General features: G+C 35.8%; 1 protein-coding gene across 1 annotated transcript in view; it reads right to left on the bottom strand.

The window, feature by feature from the left end:
• LOC150094173 (methanethiol oxidase) overlaps nucleotides 1-26,959 on the bottom strand; it is a 200,585-nt gene that overhangs the window by 63,764 nt on the left and 109,862 nt on the right. The window contains exons 6-7 of the mRNA XM_090411743.1: nucleotides 14,848-15,029; nucleotides 6,949-7,027 (exon numbers count right to left, since the gene is read on the bottom strand). Of these exons, the coding sequence (XP_090267869.1) occupies nucleotides 6,949-7,027; nucleotides 14,848-15,029 (261 nt within the window). The remainder of the gene's footprint in view (nucleotides 1-6,948; nucleotides 7,028-14,847; nucleotides 15,030-26,959) is intronic.

The following is a 26,959-nucleotide window of genomic DNA, read 5'->3' on the forward strand; positions in this document are numbered from 1 at the left end:
TTTAAGAGGAAAGGCAAATTACGCATCATCCACTGATTCTGACTATTCTAGGTATGCTTATTTGGGAAAAAGGATTAAAACCAAGTTTTAATCCATAAATTTGCTTGGTATCTTTAACGTATTCTAGGTCTTATCAGTTGTCAAAAGATGTTATCTGTCCCACTGTTTTAAAGTTAATGCCCTCAACCTGTTTTGACTCTAGTTACAAAATCCTTGATGATTGTGATTAATGACATTTCATATTAATGCAGTGACTGTCAAGAGAATAGATGCATGATTGGATAGTTACCAGCATCATTTATCATACCATTTTAGAATTCTGTACACCCAAAGACATAGAACAATATCTGCAATTTTGACCAAAACTTAAATTTTTACATGGTATTCATGTTTCATGAGGTACATCTAAAATTTCCTTTCTTTTAGAAGTTAGGCATGTTCAACATTAACCTGTGACATGGCAAATGCCTCCAGTCATTTGTGCTTGGAGGCATAAACACAGCCACTGCCCAACATACAGTTCCCCCCCCCCCGTATCCTTTTGCCAGAAAGAGATCATAAACCTGTTGTGTCTAAATTAGACACAAAAAAGGCTCATGGCCCTGATGGCATTCCTCCAATTGTCTTGAAGGTCTGTGCACCAGAACTGACTCCTATCCTATGCTGTCTGTACATACTCTTACTCCACTGGTATATATCCCAAAGCCTAGAAATTGGTCTATACTCAACCCATTCCTAAAAAGGGAGTTTGCTTACTAAGCAAACTCCCATCATTTGGACTGTCTCAGGCCTTCTGCAGATGGATTGCCAGCTTTCTGCCTGGACGCACACTATGTGTGATGGTAGACAGCTCCCTATCATCTCACCATCCAGCTAATGTTGGGATCCCACAAGGCTCAGTTCTCTCACTGATCCACTTCCTTCTGTATATCAACGACCCACTTCAGTTGACCTCCAACCCAATACACAGTTTTGCAGATGACAGCACATTGCACTCCTCCCTTTCATTTGAAACCTTACCCTACAACTCACTTCAACCCACAGAACATCAACCACAACTTCCCTTAACTCTGACCTACAAGCCATCCTCTAATGAGGCTCAGATAACCTTGTCAACTTCAATGCTAGTAAAACCCAGTTCTGTCTTATTTCTCATAAAAAGGAACAATTTTCCCCCAGCATTATTTTTGATAACACACAAATTCCCAGACAAGATGAGATTTCTCTTCTCGAAATTACCTTGACATCAGGCCTCTCTTGGCATAAACACATCACAAATTGTATCCTCAGCTTCCAAAAAACTAGGATTTCTCTTTTGCTCAAGATGTTACTTCACCTCTAAATATGAGGGTGGTCTGAAACGTTCTCAGCCTCGACCATAGATGGCAATACTATTGGCAAAATTTTTTTTTTCTGAGTTGGCACATCTGTCATAAGCATCCATGAAATTGCAAGTCATTCTATGAAGTAGTTTGTTTTATACACTTGTCTGAAGCAAAAGTATTGTATCCCTCGAAATGGATAAAATCGAGTATGGTGCAGTTATAAAATTCTTTGTAAAAGAAGGTTTAACGGCAAATGAAATTCATTCAAAGTTCATAAAAGTTTATGGGCATTCCTCTCCTTCATTTTTGACAATTAAGAAATGAGCTGCCGAGTTTAAACATGGCCGTACCAGCCTTGAAGATGATCACATGAAGGAAGTCCAAAAAGCGTAACAACACCAGAAATCATTGATCAAGTGCACATGACCAAGTGTACGATATTGGATGACCGGCGAGTCAAAGTGATGCGTGAAATTGCTGAGACTATAGGCATTTCAAAAGAACACATAGAATATATTTTGCATGAAGAATTGCAAATGAAAAAGCTTTGCACAAGATGGGTGATGCGCTTGCTACCAGCAGATCAAAAACGCACTCGCATGAAAATCTCTGAACAGTGCTTGGAGCATTTTAACAAGAATAAAACTGATTTTATGCATCGATTTATTACTATGGATGAGACTTGGATTCATCATTACACACCAGAATCCAAACATCAGTCAAAACAGTAGACAGAAGAAGATAAAGAAGATAAAGTCGGTTCCATCAGCAGGAAAGGTCATGGCATCGGTGTTTGGTTTTAGCATTTTGTTAATAAACAAAATGCTAAAGGCATTTTGTTTATTAATTATCTTGAAAAGGATAAAACAATAACCATGGAATATTATTCCGATCTTTTAATCAGGCTAAACGAAAAAATTCATGAGAAAAGACCTGGTTTGCAGAAGAAAAAAATTATCTTTCATCAGGATGATGCACTTGCCCACAAAGGTGTTTTGGCAATGGGAAAATTAAGGGATCTGCACTATGAATTGTTGGAACATCCACCCTATTCTCTAGATTTGGTTCCCTCTGACTTCTATCTCTTCCCAAAACTGAAACTCTTCCTTGCTGGTCAGTGTTTTTCTTTGAATCAAGAGGTGATTGCAGCTGTAAAGGGGTATTTTGCAGATCTTACTGAACACCACTACAGGGATGGGATAATAGTGCTGGAGCATCTCTGAAATAAATGTCTTAGTCTTAAGGGAGATTATGTTGAAAAATAAAAATAATTTTGAAATTATAAATTCGTTTTTTCATTGTTAGGCTGAGAACTTGTCAGACCACCCTTATAGCTGTTAACCTTATACAAATCACAAGTTCACCCAGGTATCGAATACTGTTCTCACATTTAGAGTGGGGCTCCTAAAAGCTCCCTCAAAATGCTTGACTCAATACAGAGGAGAATAATTAGGCTGATAAAACCCATCTCTTACCAACTCACTCCCCTCACTTTCACATAGATGTTTAGTCTCAGCAATATGCATATTCTATAAATATTTCCATGGAAAATGTTCATCTGAAACAGCATCAATAATTCCCCCCATTCTGTACTAAGCCCATTGGAACACGTACAGCTGCTGCCCAACATCCTCTCACAGTACCCCTTGAAACCCACAGAACGTTTCTTTTCCTCCTCCTTCATCCCTGCTAATGCTGTACTGTGGAACAGTCTTCCCCTGAAGTATTTCCCAAGGAATACAATATACAGGCTTTTAAATTGAATGTCAACAAGTTTCTCCTTTTCCAATCCATTACCCATATACAGTACTAAAGTACTATAGGTTGATCAACCAATCTCTCGTATATGGACCCAACATAAAAAAAAAAATAATAATAAAAATAAAAAAAATAAAAAAAAAAACATCTATAGCAAAAATTAAGAGTAAATAAGAGTAAATATTCTCCAGATCATACTGAAAAGCTATTTTGTGGAATAGTGACCTATGATTCTGCAGTACAGAATTATTGATAATTAAAAACATGAGTAAAAGGTAGAAAGGAAAGCATGTGAGATTAAAGGAGATAGGTAGGCTAAATTGGTAGTGGGGGGGGGGGATTGAATCACAAGTTGCATATATTTGCATTTGATCACAATGGTGATAGTCAGTACATGGAACTGACTGGTCGTTTTTTTTTTTTTTTTTTTTTTTTTTTTTTAAATCTCCAGAGCTTGAATATAGCAAGGGTATTAAAATTACTTTTGATGTACACAGTGCAGTCCATAAGTTTGAGGACAAAAATTAAAAAATCAAAAACATGCAAGAAAAAAATAAAACATATTTGTTATTTGAATATGATCAGGCATTTATATAAGCTTTAGCAGCAGTTTTTGGAGAACCACAGAAAAATTCCACTTGTTTGATTGTCTTTAATATAATTCATCAGTTACAGCTTTTTGGATGGCTGGAATATCTGCAAATTGGTGTCCTTTCAGCTTCATTTTCGATTTGGGGGAACCGAAAATAGTCTGGAGGGGATAATCTGGTGAGTAACGAGTGAGGATACTTTTGTGTGTCAAAAGTGTGACACATTTTTCTGTGATGTCACAAAAAGTGATTGCACATGGTATTTGTCCAGAGAAGGTAGACATAGGTTAGTAGATCCACTGTTGATCAGAAGTGATGAAATCCATACTGTTCAGTAATTTATTAGATGAAAATCTTGACAGTAGTGTAGGAGTTAGGTGTTGGTGGGTCTTTCTATTACTTCAGATGCGAGAAATTGAGAGAGTTTCTAGACTACAGGATAGATACCAGTGGAATAAGAAAGTGTAAATAGGTGGCATAGAGTGGGAGTCAACTCTTGAGTATAACCCTTTAGAAAAATTGGAAGAATGCCATCAGAGCCAGGAGACTTTCATATCTAATTTGAGCAAACTTTTTTTGATCTCTTTTTGATGAAAGTGAAATGCGACATACATTTGAGTGTTTGGAATGGGTGTGGGAGCAGCAATGTAAGAATTGGAGGAGAAGTAAGAAGCCAGGAGGTTGGCTTTTTCTGTAGATGATAATGCAAGAGTACCATCTGGATATAATAGTGGTGAAAGTAGTGTTGGGAAGAAGTTATGGCCAATAGCTTTGGCTAGAGCCAGAAGGCATGTCTCTGCCATTTGGGAAGGATGCAAGTTTCATTTAAAAAACATTTAAAAATAAGTGATTGAAATGTTCAGAGTGGTTGTTGGCATTAGTGGTACAGATAGCATATGAATTTGGTAGAGTGATTTTTAGTCGAAGAGGTGAAAACTGGGAATATTCCAAGTTGGATATGCTCTGGCATGGTATATCAGAGCAAGCATATGCACAGACACTTAATCTCGAGGCAAAAGGAGTCAGAGATGGGGGGGGGGTCTGTGCATATGTATACATAGAACTGGTACTGCGTATATTTCTAAAATGGATGTAGAAGATTCTGTGTAGTTTGCTGTTGACCATATGGGTCTTACACATTCCCAGCGCAGTGTTTAGGATCTGGTTTCCATGTTTTTTTATTTGCAGAATTTGATTTTCTCACTAGTATCACTGTTTTATAATTGATTGTCTGTGCTTTGTCCCGGTTTGATATATTTCTCTTCTAGTTCTCGTCATAGCTGTTGCCCCACCCCCACGCTGCATGTAGGTCAGATCTGACCAGACTGTTACACATGATGTGGGCTAGTGCCTTCATATCAGCCATGAACTTGTTGTTTACGGCTGATATGAATACAGATCTGCCTTTTTGGGGGTATCGCAGGTCAGTTTTATTAAGAGCAGGAAATTTGTTCTGTCTCTCCTTGTAATCGTGGGCCTGAAGCAACACCTGAGAATTTTCTTGGGATCAAAGTGGTACTGTTCAGCAAGCCTCCAAATGTCATCATTTAGCATTGTGTTGTCAGTAATGTTTTCTGAAATTTGTTTTCTACCTAAATCATGTCTTGAACTGATAAGGCAATGAGGTCACAGAGCTTGCTGACATTGTTTTAAGACACTGATTGTGAATTGCTTCGAGCATTTTTTCAGTTGTGTTGATTTTCTGGGAGAGAGTTTCATCGAGCTTGATAAGGCACTGTTCCAAGCTATTTGTGCACTTATGAGTTTAGGAACTGTTTAATGGTAGGAAGGCACAGGAGACAGAAAAATGGCTGGCTGAGGTTGCTGGTTGCTTAGGAGTCTGAGCACCAATTTGTTGTTGTTTTGGCACAATTGGTATAAGTCCACTGGCAACCTGGTTGGCCAAAGGCTAACATACCTGCTCTCCAACCAGCAGGCTACAGGCTCGAATTCCATCATGAGCATGGATATTTGTGATTGTCTTCAGGTGAGAGATGAATTTCATCGTCCAGTGTGAAACCACTTCCCTGCTCATTGAAGGCCAGAAGTGGCTTGAAAAAAGTTCCATGGTTGGTCTCTAGAGTAGGGTTTCTGGACTAGGTAAAAAAATAAATTAAAAATACCAAAAATATATATATAATTAATAAAATTAGATTAAAAAAATTCTTAGCCCACCCACAGTACTAAATGTACTATAGGCTTGCAAATAACCTTTTGTAGATGGGAGAGACATTAAAAAAATAAATAAATAAATAAAGTAAAATAAAAGTAAAAAATAATAATAATAATAAATCACATAGCAAATTCTCTTTCTTTTCCAAACTACTGCTTTGGCATTTTTAAAACTTCAAGAGGTCTATCTACAGTAGCAAGCCTTGAAGCACTCTGTCATCACTCTGCTTTCTTGTTGCCATCTTTGCTTCATGCTGCAGCCATGGTTACACACTTCAGCTAGTGCTTACTATGACAGATTTTTTTTTCAATGCTCAGAGTATTTATAGTTGGTTTAGCATTCTTCAATCCCTTGAGCTATTGCTATATCATACTTTCTTTTGGGGGGAAGAAGGTTAAAGAGCACAATTTCCAAGTAACACAATTCAAAATGCAATCTGGTGCCACTTCCCTATGTTAAATTACTATAACACAAACACAGTATTATGGAAATTTTTTTACTTGGCTATGCTACTAATATATAATGGTTTTATCCTGTACTTTAAAAAATCCTTATAAACCTGAAATGCCATAGAGGTCATCCAAAAAGTCTTTTGCAAATGTCTATGCCTTACATGAGATTAAACTCGCAATCTGTGTAGTAAAGAAGCAGTGGATTGACCATCTTAGCTAACAAGGCAGGATAAATTAACATTAAATTTCTAAATTAATTCCAGTTTGTTTGTTTTTTAAAAAAAAGATTGTGAAAGTGCATACTATTAATCTGTGTTGTTATAGGCAACCTCAGCTACATATATTTGAGCTTTTGCAAGCTGTGGTGCACTGTATCAGAGATTGCATCAATTTGCACACAGAATAAAATGAAAATTCTAAATTATAATTATAAAAACATCTTACAGGAATCAGTTCATCATCATCATTTAGATAATCTAAAATCTACTACAGAAATACAAGATGCAATATACTAAAAAATTACTTCTCAGGAATTCTTATTCTGAATTCCCATTACATGCCAAAAATAAATAAAGAATACTAAACTTTTTAAGCAATTACAACAATACATATCATCTCTGTTCTAAAAAAATAAAATAAAATATATTTACCAGGCATCTCAGATAGTACCCAATTTCTGACTTTCTTATTTGGTATAGTTATGACTTTTTCAGATGTCCAAGCACCATCCTTGATGGAAAATTTTTAAAGTAAGAATATACCAATGTTAAACTACATAGATAAAAATCAAATGCTTTTCATGCTTGTTTCTTTTAGGCAAGAGAATCATCCCCCCACCAAAAAAAAAAAAAAACCGATCACTAGAAGCATAATCAAAAAAATAATAGCTTAAACTTTTGTTTTTTTATGAAGAAAATAAATAAAAATAAAAATAAATAAATAAATAAAAATACCTAAAAAATTAACAAATGCACACATGCCTCATTATGGATGTGTGTGTACAGCAATCCCTCAATTAGTGCACCTAATGCATTCTTTAAAACAGGCGCATTAATCGAAAATGCACTAATCGAATATAATAATGACCTTTGGGAAAATGTATAATTCATTCCTTAGATTTCTTTTTTGACCCTTAAGTTTTTTTATAAAAGAATTAGGGTATGTCTCAGGGCCTAGTTAAAGGAAAACCATGAAGCTGAAAGACAATAAAACATATTCAGAATATAAATTTTATTATTCTACTTCTTAACAAAGAATTGAGCTAGCATAGTTTGGTGGGCATTTGTTTCTTTTTTTCATACAACCGACGGTATGGCCCTATTGCCTCTTCTACTCTTCTGCAAATTTTACTGCTTCTCTCTTCATCAGGGTCAGCCTCTAAGCATTGCTGCTTAAAAACTTCGTACGAAAAATATTTTCAAATTGTTTCTGTGAAATCTCTTTTGGCTGACTATCAGTGGTTAAATATTTTTCGGGATCTCCCCGCTGTGCATCTAAATTTAGCAGGTCGGAATCACTCAATTCTTCAGAATGAGATTTAATTAACTCTTGGACGTTATCGTTGAAGGGGGAGAAAGAAATGAAGGATGTATGAATTGGTTGCCAACACGCGAAATCACGTGCTTTATAGATAAAATTTTCCAACTGTTATACAAGCAAAATAGTTACTACTTTAAAAACTACAATGATCATAAAAGAGAAGTTAATTTTTCAACGTGTAATAATAAACAACTCATCCCAGAAGATGGATTGATTACCCTATTATCAGAATAGATTCTCCTTTTTGTGAGATGCGCAGAAGTGCTGAAGGGTCTCGAATCTGTGAGCGTACTATAGCAGACGACATAAATTTTGGCAGTAAAAATTTGGAACATAGTATACATAGAGTACATGGAAGTAGTATACTATGCAATTAAAAATAACTTTTGTAAAATGTTTTAAATCGGTAACTAAATGATTTCATTCTGGTGAGTGATTTTTTAAAATAGTTAGCCATAAAAATGTATAGATAGAAAAATTTTTAAAATCTGTAACATTTATTTTTAAGATGTATATAGGCGCACTAATTGAGGGATTACTGTATACACACACATTAATTATTTTAATTAACAACACGTTTCATTCTAATTGTATAGGATTTCTTCAGGTGTAAACATACAAACTAGTAAACTAGCAGGCAAACAGTAAAGACTAACAAAAGTGACAACCACTATATAGTTACAGAAGAGACTGATATTTTTTAAAATATTTTATCACATACACATACATACATACATACATATATATATATATATATATATATATATATATATGATAATTTCTTCTCTAGTACTATCTTTCAGTCAGAATCCTACAAAAACAAAACTACCACTGTGGCAATTTAGGAAATCAATACAGGAGGTGCTAATTGTCTTAATGTGTTTCTTTGTAAAGTGCATGAATTTACCAGAGAAAAAACATTAGCTTGCTGTAAACAGCAGTGGCCAAATAATTTTCCTAAATTTATATTCCTTAGTATCCTTAGTCCAATTTTTTTTTTACATGCCCAACCAATTTACCTAAACATTTCACAATCAGTATTCACTACATTCCATGGGCTATAACAGAATCCTATCAGATATAATAGCCTGTTAATTTCAACTTGGCACCAGGCAGATTCAAAATCTGCACAGTACTATCAACTTCCACACCTTATGGATACAATTCCTCTACAGTCATTAACGGCATTCCCCTCCTCTTTGTCCAAAAATTGTATATCCTTCCATTTCTATTCCCAACACTTCTCATCCTCAGACAACCAAGTTTCACTTAAATCAGTTATCTCTGGGCATAATGACTTAATCAATGCAACAAACTCAGTTCTCTTATTTTGAATACTCCTTACATTTGTATTCAAATATAATATCCCCTCCCAACACACACACACACACGCTGTTTTGAGGCCATTCTACCAACACTAATATTCTCTACTCTAGCCACTTTATCACACTGCTCTTTTCAGTCTGACTACACCTGTTTCCCTGATCCTAACTCTGATTGCCATTCATACCTGTCTCATCTTCACCATGTCTTGGAGAAATCACATCTTCAACCTTGTATCCATCTTCCTCCTGCTGTACAAACCATATGGCTGTTCTATCCTACTTCACAAGCACCCAATGATTGTTGGTTTCACTAATGTTTGGCTTAGATATGTAGATGACATATCTGCACCCAATAGCTGCCATGTTTCGAATACATTCCTCAGCCATTTAAACAAACAATACAAGTGCATACACAATTCATGATAAAAAAAATAAAACTCCTTACAGTTCTTGAATACACTTGTAACTTGCTTTCTGTTGAGTTGTCTCTCATTTAGCACATATCACAAACCTATGAAATATGTATATATCCCTATCACCACCCAATGCAGTAAACTAGGGATAATAAATACGCTCAAAAAGAAATTGTTAACAATTTGCTCCAATGAAAAGGCACTCGAATCAGAACTACAATGGGTTAGATCCAACTTGTTAATATATATATATATATATATATATATATATATATATATATATATATAACATAAGAAAAACTGATAATAATATTATTATTATTACGTGACACCTCCAGGGAGTCCAAGGACTAATCGAGGGAGGACACCTACTCTACGACTCTGTCCCCCACCACTCAATCCATCAACTGCAATTAGACCAATGCCATCTACTGCCCACCACCACTAGTATTTCCACAGACAATCACAATCATCCATGCCCACAGCAGGATTTGAACCTGCAGCCTTTTGGCTGGAGAGTGGATACTCTAACCACTCGGCCAACCAGGCTAGCTGGTTGGCTGAGTAGTTACTAACCAAAAAGATAAAGCACTACATATTACAACAATGATTTCAGAAAGTTATATCTATGCTGCTATATATTAAAGGTTTACCTGAAAAAATAGGTAGAAATTTTCAAAATTAAAACATTTATTCAGCACATTCAAGAATTAACAAAACAAATCTTTTTTGTCAAGTTGGCAGGGAAAAGACCTCTGGTCTTTTCCCTGCCAACTTGACAAAAAAGTGTTTTGTTTCTGTTTCTCATTCTGTTTAAGTGATTAGCTCTTCTAACACATATATATTTAATTTATGTTCCTGGATGTGACAGATCCTTGGATGTGCTGAATAAATGTTTTAATTTTGAAAATTTCTACCTATTTTTTCATGTAAACAGGTTGGTCGATTGGTAGAGCCTCTGCTACTAATGGCTCGCAAAAAGTTAAGCAAGGTTGAGCGCGGTTAGTAGTTTGAAGGCAATCAATCGTTCGATGCTGTTGGCACACTCTCCCTCGATGAGTCTTTGGACTCCCTGGAGGTGTCACATAATAATAATAGTAACCTTCCGTACAGAGGTGGAACTAGAGGCACAGTACCTATTAGAAAAGAACATAGAAACCATATCCATTTAATCTACCAAGGGAAAACAGGTCTTTCTGATCATGTTTTGCACATATTCCACAGGACTGACCAGAAAGGCACAAAACTCTTATATCAATAATAACTTAGTAATGATTAGGAAAAGTCAGCCAAAAAACTCCAATTTCTAACATATGGCTTTCTAGAAAAGCTATAAAAAATACCATCTCTAGACACTATGCAAACTAACAGATTTGGTGTACCCCCCAATGATGAGGAAGTCAAAGGTTAGGATAAGAGAAAGATCTCTCACTAGAACTTGATACCACAATTCAAAGCATCATGCTACAGAATGGCTTCACCTGAAGGAGGATTAAATGGATCTGTGACACAAGCTGTCCATGAATTACTCCAAGTCCCAATTTCATACATTGTATCTCTGAAGCAACTGTACAGATGCTAAAAAAGATAAGAGTTCAATCCTTACATTCCTCCTTGTAAACAACTTCTCCTGGTTACTCTCCACAAAAGATAAATAGCTCTCTCCCCAGGGTTTATCAGGTTCAATGTGATTGTCTCTGCTTGTATTTTAGATGTTCAGTCAAAAATGAACTACAGGAACACTAGCCTTACATCACCTACATAAAATCTGGTGTGTGGCACAGTATGGACTAGACACTGACCACAATATACTTTGGCCCAATATATACCTGTTACATTGGTGCCAGTTTAAGTTTTCTGTCCTGTCAGGTGTCTTCTCCCTCCAGGAGATCAACTACCATGTGTCTCCAACATGTCCAATTCTGCACCTCTCTCTTGCATTTCTCATATGAGAGATAGGTCCATTCTTCTATATTTTTCATCCGCTACAGCCTTTGTCTTCCTCTTCTTCTCTTTCCCTCAACAGTTCCTTTGAGAAGTGTCCTTTATAGGCAGTTATGTCTAAGAATATGTCTGAAATAGCTGACTTTTCTCTTTTTAATTTCTTTTATTGGGCTTCTGTTTTTGCTACCATCTCTAATACCTCTTCGTTTGTCTTTTTGTCTTTCCATGATATCTTCATAATTCTTCACAGCATCCACATTTCAAAGGCCTCCAGTTTTTTCACAACCAGACTGGAGAGTGTCCATGTCTCCAGTCAGGGACACATGTGAATATATTTTAGGTACTTCCTTTTCTCTTGAAATCATCATGATTTTTGTCTTTTTAAAATTGAGTGGAGAGTATCCATGTCTGCACTCTGTATAAAATGTGGACCATATGTAACATTTCAAGATTATGAGTCTTGTTTTCAGATTTAATTCTCTAGATATCACTAGATTTTTCATATAATTGAAAGTTGACTTTGCAATTTCAATCCTTCTTCTAATTTCATCTTCTTTCCTGCCATTCTCTGTGATCAAGTATCTGAGGTATGTGTATGTTTGCACTTGTTCTAGTTATTTCTTTTTGTATTGATGTATATTTTTGGTATTTCCTATTTTCTTGAAATTATCATGATTTTTTCTTTTCAAAGTTGAAACTGAGGCCATATGCTGCATTTGAGGGTTTCATCAATAAGAATCTTAAGGTCATATTTATTTTCAGCTAGAAGAACTATGCAGATGACACAGTTCTTCAGCTAGAAGAACTGTGTCATCTGCATATCTTAGGTTATTAATATTTCTGTCCCCTACAGTGATTCCTTTGAGGTTATTAATTTTATTAAATATTTCTTCTGTGTATAGGCTAAAGAGAATTGAGACAAGGCTGTGTCTTGTCTCCAATTCTCTTAGAAGAACTGGAATTCTTCTGAGGTTTCTCCATTTATTCTCAAAGATGCAGTCTGTTCCCGGTGAAGATTAGCTATTAGACTAATGTCTTTTCCATCCATGCCTATTTTTGAAAGGATTTCAATTAATTGCTTGTATTGAACATTGTGCTGAATGCCTTTTTGTAATCTATGAAGCAGAGGTACCTTTTTGTTTTTCTAGATATCTTTCTGTGATGGTTCTGATGTTGAAAATACCTTCTCTTGTACCTCTTTATCCGTTAGAATATGGTCTCTTGAGTCTCTACATTTTCCTTGAAGCCACTTTGTGTATCATTTATTTCTATGTTTATTTTTCTTTTATTTCTTTCAAGAATAACATATAAGAGGACTTTTGACTTGACTGATGAGGCCAATTGTCCTGAACTCTTCATATCTTATAGCTTTTGTTTTTTTGGGAATTAGAGTGAAAAGTGAGTGATTAATATCTTTTGGTAGAAATCCAGTCTCATATATCTTATTGCATAATTTTGTTAGGAATTTCAGCCCTTCTTCATCTAGAGCTCTCAACTATTCTGCCAAGATATTATCTATTCCTGCAGCTTTATGTTCAGGAATATTATTTCTTTGTTGCTTGTATAATTGAATCCTTGCGCATTCAATCCATCTTTCCATGATTTCTTTTTTATCCATTAGAATATGGTCTCTTGAGTCTCTAATGGCACTTGCATTATTGTTGAGGCTATGCTTCTAAACATAGCCTCAACAAGAAGGCTGAAACATCAAGTTTATTAATGTCAGTACATTAATTCCTAATTTATTCCTCTTTGGCTTTCCTGCATTCTTTTTTTTATTTCTTTATTCATGGTTTTATATTCAGGTTTGTTCTTTAATTTTTTTCTTTGTTCCATCAACTTTAATATTTTTTTCATTTATCCAAAGTTTATTCCTTTTCCTTTTAATTCTGGGAACATACATTTGGCTGCTTCGTTGATGATGCTATTTTTGAATGTTTACCACTTCATACTAATTTCATCAATCTATTTTCTTTGTGAGTTGTGGTGTCAGACTTGTTAAGGGATTTTGTAAATTCTTTTATAAAGCAGTCTTCAACTGTTGTTAAGTGAGTCTGAATTATAGGTTTCTCTTATGAATGGTATCTTAAGTTTTATTTTGATTTTTGCAATCAGTGGGTTGTGGTCCAATCCTATGTCTGCTCCAGGATATGTTTTTTGTTTGTGTTATCGCATTTCAGAATCTTTTGCTTATTAGTATATAGTCAATTTGGTTTCTATAGATGTCCCCAGGGCTTTTCCATGTATAGAGTCTTCTGGGAGGATGTTTAAATAGTGTGTTTGCAATTGTTAAGTCATTGGTTTCACAGAACGGAATTAATCTTTCACCTCTTTCATTTATAATTCTAAGCCCTTGGTTTCCCTTGCAAAATGAGATTTTTTCTGAACCCACTTTTGAATTTAGATTACCCATCATGTTTAAGTGATTTAAAGAGGGCTAAAGTGCTTATACACAGCCTACACTTAAATCAAAATGAGTGCCTATCCACAGAAAAAGATTTGGAAAAGTCTCAACCTGATAAATGGCAAGCAGTAACTTTACACCCCACACACATTCTTTTCATGTGATTTTAATTTAATTAATTTTTATTATTTTAGTGCATTTGTGGATACATGTTTTGAATAATCCTTTCTATGTCACTAATGCCATTAAAAACTTGTTTATTAATGGCTTCTTCCAGATGATTCAGGATTAAGTTTACTCAAGTGTTCTTCTCTACCAGCTCCTCAACTTATCCACAAACTCTGACCATAAAGTTTCAATATAAGTTGGAAATGTAGTCAGGCCCTCAACCACCAAAAAAATCTTCTAAAAATGAATTTAGGCCTCTAGCCTATTTAAGTCACATAATACTTATTTAGTATTTTATTTTTAATAGTTTTTACTCTTATTAAGAGAGAGACATGTCCTACATTAATAAACAGAATTCTTACAGTTTACCAGTAATAATGTTTTAAGCATGTGTGTGTGTGTGTGTATGCTTCTAAACATAGCCTCAACAAGAAGGCTGAAACATCAAGTTTATTTATTACTCTGGTTAATAACTTTTTATTCTTCAGACATATGACATATGTAACTGCTATAAAATTTGCATACCTTAGGGGAGGGAGAAAAAAAAGCAAGGTCTAAAATGATAAATAAAATATTACATTCTTTTAGGGTAAAGCTTCTTAAACACATGCAGGATAAGCTGAATCTTCCACAATTGGTTCACTGACTTCATTGAGATCATATCATATAATAACAAAAGGAAAAAAAAAAAAAACATTATCTGCACTTAATGATATATAGAATAATATATTTTTATGATATGCATGATACAATTACCTCTGCTTTAAAAAATCTAAAAACAGTTGAAGAAAGTGCACATCCAACAAAACCAACTGAAGCATCAGGATTATGCAAGAAGCGAATCTCTAGTGGTATCATACCATCAGATCCTAAATTTAAAGTCTTTGCTTGCTTTGCAGTAGTCCAGTCCCATACTGTTAAAGAGTGACCATACTTGCCTATATTTAAAAGAAAGAGAGAGATAAAGAGAAAGTAATAACTACCGGTAAATAAAATCTGTATCAGAGATAAAAAATAAAAATATGCTGGTTACTTTAGCAATTTTACTACTGAATAAATTATTGAATTTTCAATTGAGTACTTGGAAACAAATACATTTTGCATTTTTTTATTTCAATTTTTCTTGTAGTAATAAACAGTGTAAAATTTTTACACATGAATGGAACAATTTGGAATAATTTTGCTGAGTATATTAATAATGATGATACTAATAATATTATTATTATCATCTCCAGGAAGCCAGGGATTCATAGAAAGAAGCTATACATCACCCAACATCAGCTGTCCTATTTTTAGTTGAATTCATTCACACTATTTGCACTCCTACCTCCAAACATTTGTTCCAATCATGCACCACTCTATGAGAGAAAAATGTAGCTATCATTCCCGTTCTTGACTGCATTCATTCTCAACTTGAATGGATGTCTTCTCCACACCCTCCATAAAATGAAAAATTCCCTCTATTAGTATCCTATATAACCCTTTCAGAAGTTTCTAAGTCTCAATCATATCACCCCTATTTTTCCTGTTTGCTAGTGTATGCAGTCTGCAAATCCTCAATCAGTCTTCATAATCTGTATTCCATAATCCCAACATCATCTTTAACATTTTCCTTTGCACTCTCTCTCTCTCTATCCACTGTATCAGCATCACCTTGCAAACCAGACCTGCACAAAATAGTCCAAGTCACATCATGTCTTTGTAAAGAGGCAAAATTATTTAAATCCACCTCCATAAAATGAAAAATTCCATCTATTATTATTATCCTGTATAACCCTTTCAAAAGTTTCCAAGTTTCAATCATATTGCCCCTATTTCTTCTGTTTCCTAGAGTATGCAGTCCACAAATCCTAAGTCTTCATAATCTGTATTCCACAATTGCAATATTATCTTTAACATTCTCCTTTGCACTCTCTCTCTACTGTATCAGCATCACCATGCAAACCAGACCTGCACAAAATAGTCCAAGTCACATCATGTCCTTGTAAAGAAACAAAATGACTTCTTTAAATCAACCTGTAAATACTACATTATCAGCTGCATTCCTGATTACCTGCTTATCTTTGCAAACAGCTGTATGTCAATCAGCAAACAGCTGCACAACACCTGTCAAATCCTAACCAATGTCATTAATGTAAAGACTGAATAACAACGGACCAAGGACTGCTTCCTATGGTACACCAGTGGTCATTTTTTATTTATTTATTTATTTTTTTTTTTATTATTAATCTTTGTACTGGTTATGGGCAGTACTACCGTTACATCACATCCTGATATTTCGTCCAGACTTGATATAGGCCTAAGTCTTTACAAGTGTTTTACCCTTGCCTATTCGAGTTATCATTGTAGTCATTCTCTGGTGGCAATGCCATGCCACCAGCGTGCCCTGTAGGGCCCTCAAGGAAAGAACTTTTATATTCTTTTGCGTAAGCCCAAGCTGTTTTTAAGTCCTTATAACTATCTGCACTCCATACACCATGTAAAGAGATGGTGGCGCTGGTAAACCTCGGAGTTGCCCCATGCTCCTCCCATATCTTACTAACTAGATCTGGGTTATTTTTATAATAATTTACTTTATTATAATGGCTATAGGCTAGTGGGTGCCCTGTTCCCACCACCTGGGTGTCAACTACCGAAACGTCACCATCACTTTTAATCACTAAGTCTGGCTTACGCAAACCTGCGGAGGTCCTATAACGTGGTTCCACCGCAGTTTCCCAACCTTTGTTCTTAAAGCAGTTGTTCAGAATGGAGATCACAGCATCATGCCTCCTCACGCAGACCCCATGGGTGCGGAAGCAACACTGGGCTATATGAGACAATGTGAACTGGTTGTTATTATTAACACCATGTTCCAACATAAAAATGTGCACAAATTCACATGGAGAGAAGAGGCAAAGAATAAGAAATGTCTCACTGACTATGTTATTGTTGATAGTGATGTTTTCTCTCTGGTGCAGGACACTAGAGTGTACATAGGATTTGAAATTGGAAGTATAACGTGGTTCCACCGCAGTTTCCCAACCTTTGTTCTTAAAGCAGTTGTTCAGAATGGAGATCACAGCATCATGCCTCCTCACGCAGACCCCATGGGTGCGGAAGCAACACTGGGCTATATGAGACAATGTGAACTGGTTGTTATTATTAACACCATGTTCCAACATAAAAATGTGCACAAATTCACATGGAGAGAAGAGGCAAAGAATAAGAAATGTCTCACTGACTATGTTATTGTTGATAGTGATGTTTTCTCTCTGGTGCAGGACACTAGAGTGTACATAGGATTTGAAATTGGAAGTATAACGTGGTTCCACCGCAGTTTCCCAACCTTTGTTCTTAAAGCAGTTGTTCAGAATGGAGATCACAGCATCATGCCTCCTCACGCAGACCCCATGGGTGCGGAAGCAACACTGGGCTATATGAGACAATGTCTCACTGTAGTAGCAGCCAGCCATACAGTTGGAGTCGTCACTACCCCATCAAGCTGTGCACGCTCGAGTAGGCAGGGCATTGATCCTCGTCTGCATTGATCTTGCAGACTCACTTCCCCCATATGCCATTTTTTGATATCTGTCAGCCACCCTCTTATCCACACTAATATTGTGTAATTCAATCCTAGTCTCCACTTTATGCAACATTCTATGCTGTGTTCTGTCAAAAGCCATAAAAAAAAAGTCTAACGTATCATGGTGTATCCATTCCCCTTGTCTAACTCAATGGTAACATTATTATAGAATGTGAGCAAGTTACTCAAACTTGACTTCCTTTAGTAAATCTGTGTAAATCTCTTCTTTACAAAGTAAAGATTCTCTGTAAACTCTGTACATGAGCTTTTACTGTCTTTTTCAAAATCTCACTATGAACTCTAGAGATATTGATAGGTTAATAGTCGGATATATGTCTTTACTACTCTTGTGCAATGGTATTATCATAGACTATTTCCACTCCTGTGGAATTGTCCCTCTTCTGAGGCTCAAATTATATAACCTGGTCAGAGCAACAGCCAGTTCAGCTGAACACTCAACATCTGCGCTGATATCCCATCGACCCCTACTGTCAAATTGGTATTCAGTTTGTGCAATAATTTTCACTCCTCTTCCTCATACACTGGACTTTCTTCATCCAGCAAAAAGATAGCAGTTAGCTCACTATTACATATGCCAGGTTGCTAGCTTTTAGCAAAATGGGGTATACTCATTAGTTGAACAATGTCTTCTGCATGGCTTTAGAGAAAGCAACTGACACAATGAAAAAGGAAAAGTTGGTCCTTGTTGGGAATCTAAATAGCAGAGTAGGAAATGATTGTCAGACATTGAAAAATGTTTTGGGAAAATTTGAAGAAAAGAACAAAGCTAATAATAATGTCAAATAACTGTTGGATTTCTGCCCAGGACATGAACTGGTTGTTGTTATTAACACCATGTTCCAACATAAAAATGCGCACAAATTCACATGGAGAGAAGAGGCTAGGAATAAGAAATGTCTCACTGACTATGTTATTGTTGATAGTGATGTTTTCTCTCTGGTGCAGGACACTAGAGTGTACATAGGATTTGAAATTGGAAGTGATCACCATTTAGTCTTGAGCAGGATAAAATTGAATTTCATATTGAAAAGAAGAACATGTAAGAAAGTTTTAAAGCAAATAAAAGTTGAGCAGTTCTCAGATGAAAGATTATTCAAATAAAAATGAAAGAGTTTGAGAACAGGAACCTTGGAGATTCAGTGCAAGCCCTGAAGAAAAAAATTGATTGATTCAGCCAGAGAGGCATGTAGTGAGATTGTCTGCAAGGATAGAAAAATCAGAATTCCATAGTGGACACAGGAAGTGAAAGAGGCAGTGAAGAAAAACAAGAAAGCATATCAAAAGTTCCTGGCAAATAAGTCAGCTTGTATTCTTAGAGAATACAGAGACAAATGTAAGAAAGCTAAACACTGTGTTACACTAGCTAAACAAAAGTCATGTGAAGATTTTGGTAAGAACATAGAAAATAAATATCAAGAAGGTGGCAAGGTATTCTGAAGGTTGTTGAAGAAGTTTCCTCCATTTCTAAGCTCAGAAATGGAGGAAAGAGTGCCGTAAAAGGAATTAGAGATGATAAAGGTGACATGAAAACTGGAGAAAAAGATATCCTCCAAGTATGGAGTAATTACTTCAAAAAGTTACTAAATGAAACAATCAGTGACAGCACAGTGGTAAAAAACACTGACCAGGTATGCAATCAGGAATACATATCCATACTTGAAGTAGAAAAAGCCCGAAATGTGGAAAGGCAGCTAGAGTAGATGATATTCGACCAGAAATGTTCAAGTATGGACCTATAAAAGTCTTACAGAGGCTGTGTAAAATCTCTTGTTGTGAAAAATAGAAATATTTTTCACCTATATTGATTTTACATGGGCCATAAAATACTTATAACTATAAGTAATATAGTGTATATAACCTACGGTAATGTAATAAATTTTGTAATATAATGTTAGAATAACTGAATGTAGAACCACAAGCAATTGTAACTAAAAAGATCAGACAGGATTAGGCTAGTAAACTGAAGGTCAACAACAGTCTCAAAGGTCACCGGATCACATGAGTTTTGCCGGTAAAACCTAACATACGCATGGGTGACGTAAGGGCATTTCCAGTAAATCCGGAAAGTTTTGGAAGGAAGGTCAAGGGACGGCAAATGATATAAAAGGCAGAGATTAAGGAGCAAAAGCACTCTCTCTTATTTTTTAGTTCCTATAGCAAGCTTTTCGAGGAGGGGAAGAATCGGGGTCCCACGAGCAGTAGTTCTCTCGATCATGGGGAGGTGGCTGGCAGAAGAGACCGTATTTCAAGGTAGCCTTCTGTGAAATTCTTCGACAAGTGTACTGGTCCATGTGCATGCTGACTTACAGCAGCCGAGGCAGTTCCTAACATTGCCGAAGAAATGCAGTACTGTTACAAGGGAGGAAATCGCCACAGGACTACCATCGGATAGTGCCCGATCACAGCCGTAGCGCAAGATTAAGAAAGGAGCCAGCGGAATTCACCCTTAACCCTTTTGGATCCAGCACTGTACAATGATATAGTGAGCTTGTAAGTAAATTGTTTTTATATTAATAGCCTAGATTGTGTGTACAGACAATAGATTTGATTCTGTTTAACTTATGTAATGTGTTGAAGGGGTCAGAAAGCCGAAAGTGAGTTTGAATATGCTTAAAAGAATATTGTAGACTTGAATAGCACTTGTGTTATAAAATGCTTAGAACGTGTGTAGTATAATTTTTGGCTTTATTATTTGTAACGAGAGTAAGGTTAAGTATGCAAAAATCCATCTACGTGTCTAATAAGCTGAGTGTAAATAATCTCATTGTCTAATGTTTTGAGTGAATTGTTTTAATGAATGTATGGAGAATCAGACACGTGATATGTCCTATTTCCTTTGTATACTAATTGTCTTACTTAGAATAAACATGTTTGGTTTTGTTAATAACTTGCCTGATCTTTGTTAGCCAATGCACTGCCTCATAAAAACAAACAGAATCTGTGTGACCTAAGTAAAGTAACAGCCACGACTGAGTAATTTGGTGTTGCTTGAGATAAAATTGATTTAAGGGTTATTATACGTGCTTAGCTAAATTATTCTCTTGTATGTAAAGGAAAGATAGAAAATTCTTTTACACTATCCTTAATGGTGCAGTTGTTAACAAAAATAAATTTTTAAGGATTAATACATTTGAATTATAGCAACATAGATTAAGGATTTGGCCCCAGCCAGAGGCTTTTCTTCAGTCTACAATTCTAGCACGTGTAAGAGAATGCTTAATGGCATTAAAAGGAGGGGGGTAAGCTAAGTAGATTATTAAAGGATTAAGGTTAAATAATAGTATTATACATGAGTTCGAAATCAGAGCATATAGGCATTTTGTACAAGCTCAAGCAATCACGAAAGTAATGAAGCAAGAGCAGAAATTGAGTTAAAAAGTAGCATCATAAACAATATAATAAACTATAAATTAAAAATTACTAAACATTACAGCTGCACTGCATAGTTCAGAAGGCCTGGGCAGAGGGACAAATTCCAGATGATTGGAGAAGAGCTCTCATAGTACCCATATATAAAAAGGGAAATAAAACTGAACGTGAGAAGTACAGAGGTATTTCCTTACTGAGTGTTCTTGGTAAGACTTATGCAAGTATACTTGAGAAACGGTTGAAAAAGATTGTGGAAGAGAAGCTTGGTGAAGACAAAGCTAGATTCAGGCCAAATAGAGGCTGTCAGGATCAGATTTTCACTTTACAACAAATAGTTGAGAAATCATGGGAATATAACAAAGATCTGTATTTAAGTTTTGTAGATCTGGGAAAGGCATATGATAAGGTGCCAAGAGAAAAGCTGTTCAAAACGTTACAGTTGTATGGTGTCAGTGGGGCATTATATCAAGGAATACTTAGTATTTATTTAATTTGTAAGTCAGCAGTTAGAATTTAAGGAAGTACAGAAAGGTGGTTTAATGTTAAATCTGGTGTCAGACAAGGATGTACATTATCCCCTCTGTTATTCATTATCTATATGGATCACATTATGAAGTTAAGTGGTATTAAACCTGATATCAAAATTGGAGCTGTTAATCTCAACTCTTTGCTTTATGCAGATGCTGTTATCTTCGAAATAAATCTGCTACAGGTCTACAAGATTCCCTGACTAAATTGAACAACTGTTGTAATAGCTATGGTATGAAGGTCAGCAAGAACAAGACAAAGAGACAACGAAAATAGACAGACATTGAAAATGTCAACTGTGTTGTGAATGGAAAACCTGTGGAACAAGTAAAACATTTCAGCTGCTTACATACAAGTTTTAGTGAAGATGGTAAATTAAATATATAAATAGACAACAGAATCAACAAAGCTGGTATGGTAGGAAGTCAACTAAACAAATTTATATGGAATAAGAGAGAAATTAGTCAAAACACTAAATTAGCTGTATACAAGACAGTATTCAAGCCAATTTTAACTCATAGATCTGAAAGCCGGGTTAGAAGTAGAACACTTGACCAAAGACTATAGCCTGCAGATATGAGAGGCCTGAGAAAGATTAGGGGCATGAACAGATGGCATCAATGCAATATCATATTAAAAACGAGGATATTAGGAAAGAACTTGACATTGTTATCATCCAAGAATGTGTTAGCAGAGCTAATCTCAGGTGGTATGATCACTTAACAGAATGGGAGAAGAAAGATTAGCAAAACAAGTATTCTCTGCCAGGTTGGCAGGAAAAAGACCCAGAAGAAGACCAAGATATAGGTGGATTGATAAAGTAAAAAGTGCCTTAGAAGACTAATATAAGATCTGACAATGTTGGAGTCTTGACAGGTAACAGATTGATTTGGAGGAAAATTGTAGATAGGAAGTTAGTAATGATGTAAATTTTTCATCTAGTACTATCATATCCTGTACATCCCTTGAGGGTACATGTCAGGAATTTGATGATGATGAGGAGGAGGAACTATATTAATGTGCTAGTCATATCAAAATATAAGCTGCTAATCTTCCAAATTAAGATAACAGCCATTTTTTGTTATGACAATCTATATACCACTGTATGCATAAAATTATTTTACTATGTATTATATATTTAAAGTGAAAGTGAGAAAATGATTGAATTACACACACATAATACCCTCTTTCTTGTTATATTGATAATAAAGTTTATAAAGAAATAAAAGATAGAGAGCATATATGATGCAATTACAGATAATACTTGCAATTTACATTGGAACAATCACTGATAGGATTGTGTCAATCAAACTTGACAAATTCTTACTGATATAGAACAATTCCTGTACCCTTCTCCATCTAAGCCTTAATTCTGTAAAAAGTGTACGAAAGTCATACAAGAAAAAACCCAGACATACTTAATTGACATCCAACTCTCCATCTTCCTTTACTGCTTACATCAAAGCCTGAAATAGTAGCAAGAAAACTATCAACATCCAAATGGCAGCCAGCATTCTGGTCTCATGCCAAAGTTATTGGCCATAACGTTTGTCCAAATCTGTTCCTATCTATGTTGTGTTCTGACGATTCTATTATCATCACTCACAGTAAAAGCTAATTTCCTGGCTTCTTGTTTTTCCTCAATTATTTCATAACTGATCTTGATAAATGCTCTCCAACCATTACCAATGCTCATCTTTTATCTTCATCTTTCACCAAAAGAGATCAAAAAGAATTTTCATCTTTTATTTTTTTGGTGAAACTAGATACCAAATGCTCCTAGTCCTGATGGCATTTCTCTAATTGTTCTGAAGATTTTTGCTCCAGAGCTGAATCCTGTTCTTTTTATGCTCTTATTCCACTAGTACCTATCAAGCAGCCAGAAAATTAGCATATGTGCATCCATTTCCTAAAAGGGGGACAAATCGCTACCATACTGTGCAATTTCTCTTGCCTCAATTATTGAAGAGAATTATTAACACAACTCCTACAGCACCTTAAAGTCTCTCAACTATAAACAAACGCACGCACTTTTTTTTTTTTTTTTGAGTCCATACACAAGAGGTTGGTTGATCAACCTATAGTGCATTAGTACCATATATGTGTAATGGATTGGGAAAGGAGGAACTCGTTTGCATTTAATTTAAAAGACTGTATATTGTATTCCTTGGGAAACACAACAGGGGGAAGACTGTTCCACAATACAGCAGTTGCAGGGATGAAGGAGGAAGAAAAGAAACTTGTTCTGTGGGTGTTGAGAAGCACCCACAGTTTGAAAGGGTGTTGAGCAGCAACTGCACATGTTCCAGTGAGCTTAGTACTAAGCAGGGGAATTGTAGAATACACATATTGCAGAAACTAAATGTCTCTGCAAAAGTGGGGGGGGGGGGGGTGAGTTGGTAAGAGATGGGTCATTAATAAGTCTAATTGCTCTCCTCTGTATTGAGTCTAGCATTTTGAGGAAGCTTTTAGGGATTTAGATTTAGTTTTAGGCTTTTAGATTTGTGATTTGTATCAAGTTAATAGCTGTTCAGGGGTGAAGTAACGTCTTCAGTGAAAGAGAAATATCAAATTGTCTGGAAATTGGGGTGTTGTGAAAGATAACACCGGGAGAAAATGGTTCTTTTTTATGAGAAATACGACAGAACTGGGTTTTATTAGCATTGAAATTGATGAGATTATCTGAACCCCACTGGAGGATGGCTTGGAAATCAAAATTGAGGGAGGTGGTGGTTGATGTTCTGTAGGTTGAGATGAGTTGTGTAAGGCTTATCAAATGAAAGGGAGGAGTGCAATGTGCTGTCATCTGCACTGTGTATTTAGTTGGGGGTCAACTCAAGTAGGTCATTGATATATAGTTATTTTTTGATATATATATAAAGAGAGTGGTGAGAGGACAGAACCTTGTGGAACCCTGGCATTAGCTGAATGGTAAGAGGGATAAGGAACCATCCACCACCACACAGTGTGTGTGTGTGTCCAGACAGAAAGCTGGCAATCCAACTACAAAAGTCTATATCAAACGATGGTAGTTTGCTTAGTAAGCCTTTACGCCAGACCCAGTCAAAAACTTTGGAGATACCAAGTGCAACTGCTTGAGATTCACCAAACTTCTCCGTGGCATTTGTCCAGAGATGGGTGACATATGTGAGCACATCTCCTGTTGATCGGCAGCAAAAGAATCCATACTGGTGATCGTTTAGTAGTTTTTATATTTATTTTCCATTACTTTAGACAGGACTGAGGTGAGCAAGATAAGGCAGTAGTTGGACGACAGAGACTTGTCGCCCTTCTTGGGAATGAGTTGAATATAGGCCAGTTTCCAGGCTGTGGGACAGATACCAGTGGAGTAAGAGAGTATATATAGGTGATACAGAATAGGAGTCGGTTCTGGTGCACAAACTTTCAGGACAATTGAAGGAATGGCATCAAGCCAAAGACTTACTTTTGTGTCTAATGTAGACAGTATTTTTCTGATCTCTTTCTGGCAAAAGGATACAAACATGCCCAGGGCCCCATGCTGCCATATTGTTCATGAGAGACCTCTTAGCAGAGTGTATAAATTACTCGACCTCTCACTGGAAAACTGAGCCAAGAAAGAGAACTGGAGATGGCACACAATATGTCAATAACTAAATACTTTTCATACTATATTATAAATAAAATTTTTTAAAATATTTTTTTTTTCCAGGTGGATAACCCTTTGAGCAGAAATGAAGCAGAGCTGCAGAGGAGAAAGAGAAAAATGAGCAAACTTCCAAAGTCAACATCTTGGTTCAATCCAGATGCAATGTCAGCTATTAGTACTCCTCCTCCAAATACAGCATTGTCATCTACATCCACTCCTGCATCAAATCATCCAGTTCCAGACATACCATTACCTGTTCCTGCTGCTGGGGACATTCCACAAGAGGAAATACACAAATATGTAATGGCAAAGGAGGGTGCAATTCACATCACAGATCCTGGGATATTGAACATTAAGAATACTAATACAGTGGATTACTGGATTCGTAGTGGGCTGACATCATGTCAGAATCATGGCAACCTTTCAAACTCATGCCGAGTGTACAGTGGGTTCGGAGAACATGAAACTGCTTCTCAATGTTGAAATTGCACTAAGAGTGTTCATGTGCATGATGGTGACCAACAGTACAGGGGAACATTCATTTTCAAGATTAAAACTTACAAAGAATCAGCTTCTCAGCACAGTGGGGCAGCAGCATTTGAACTGACTTTCACTCATGTGCATGGAAAATGACATCCTGAAGATCACTGACTTTAAGCCAATCATAAATCAATTCTCTACAAAGAAATTTTGCAAACGTTTGTGTTGATTAATCTTCGCTTTACAGCAGGTTTTTTTATGTTTAAACATTGATTTTGTTAAAAGTACCAATAAATCTGTAGGTTTAATTTTATTGACTGTTTACATTTTTATTCCTGTAGGTGGGTAGGGTCTCGCATGTTTCCTATGCAGTGCCTGCATACTGGTCTCCATGGTGGCTACTAGTAGCATCACTTGATTTTTTGCACTAATTTAGCTTGTATGGAGGCTATGATCCAATTGTTTTCTCCATTTTGGCATTTTTCTTCCAGTTGTTTTCAAAGTTGAAGACTTTGTTCTCTCTGGGCAAATGTTAGGTCTTTGATATATGATATATGATATAATTCTTCGAAAATGAATTCTTCAAAAATAAGTTTTTCGAATGATCAATTCTTCGAAAAAATATTTTTTTTAATTTATCGAAAATTAGAATATCGGAGGCAAATTCACGCAGGTAAGCTTAGGTCAGGATTATTTTTATTTATTATTATTATTTTTTACAATTATGTGGAAATAACTCATAGTTCATAGCTTAGAACTCATGCCTCATAAGTCTTAACCATATTTATATATATTTTACCAATATTTACAAAAAAAAAAAAAAAATCTGCCAAACCTTATGCCTGCTAAGTGTGCAAAAATGTGTAAGTTTATGTTGCCCACATGACAGTCACCCACTTGGCTATTGTCCAGTTTACCATCGCCAAGTTGTCACATACCCACAGAAATCACCATAACCTCTGTTTCCCTAAATTCTGATCTCATTATCATTCTTCAGTTGTGTTTTGAATAGACTTGTCAATTTAAATGCTAGCAATTTATTTCCCACTTATTGTGGGAAATAAAGCAGGATTGTGCTTCCCTTTTCTTCCAATCTCATTTTGAAATCTGTCTAGAAGTGTGGATATTTTACCACCTTACTAAATCTATCTTGATATACATATATTAAAATTGTCTACACTGCAACCAAAAAGTTACAATTTCTCTTTAATTGGAAGCATTATTTTATTTCTGAATAGCTATTAACTACATACAAATCACAAATCTGGGCAACCATT

The sequence above is a fragment of the Typopeltis vanoorti genome, chromosome 22, assembly GCF_054136105.1.
Source record: "Typopeltis vanoorti isolate ZY-2024b chromosome 22, IOZ_Tvanoo_1.0, whole genome shotgun sequence".
NCBI classification, from domain to species: domain Eukaryota; kingdom Metazoa; phylum Arthropoda; class Arachnida; order Uropygi; family Thelyphonidae; genus Typopeltis; species Typopeltis vanoorti.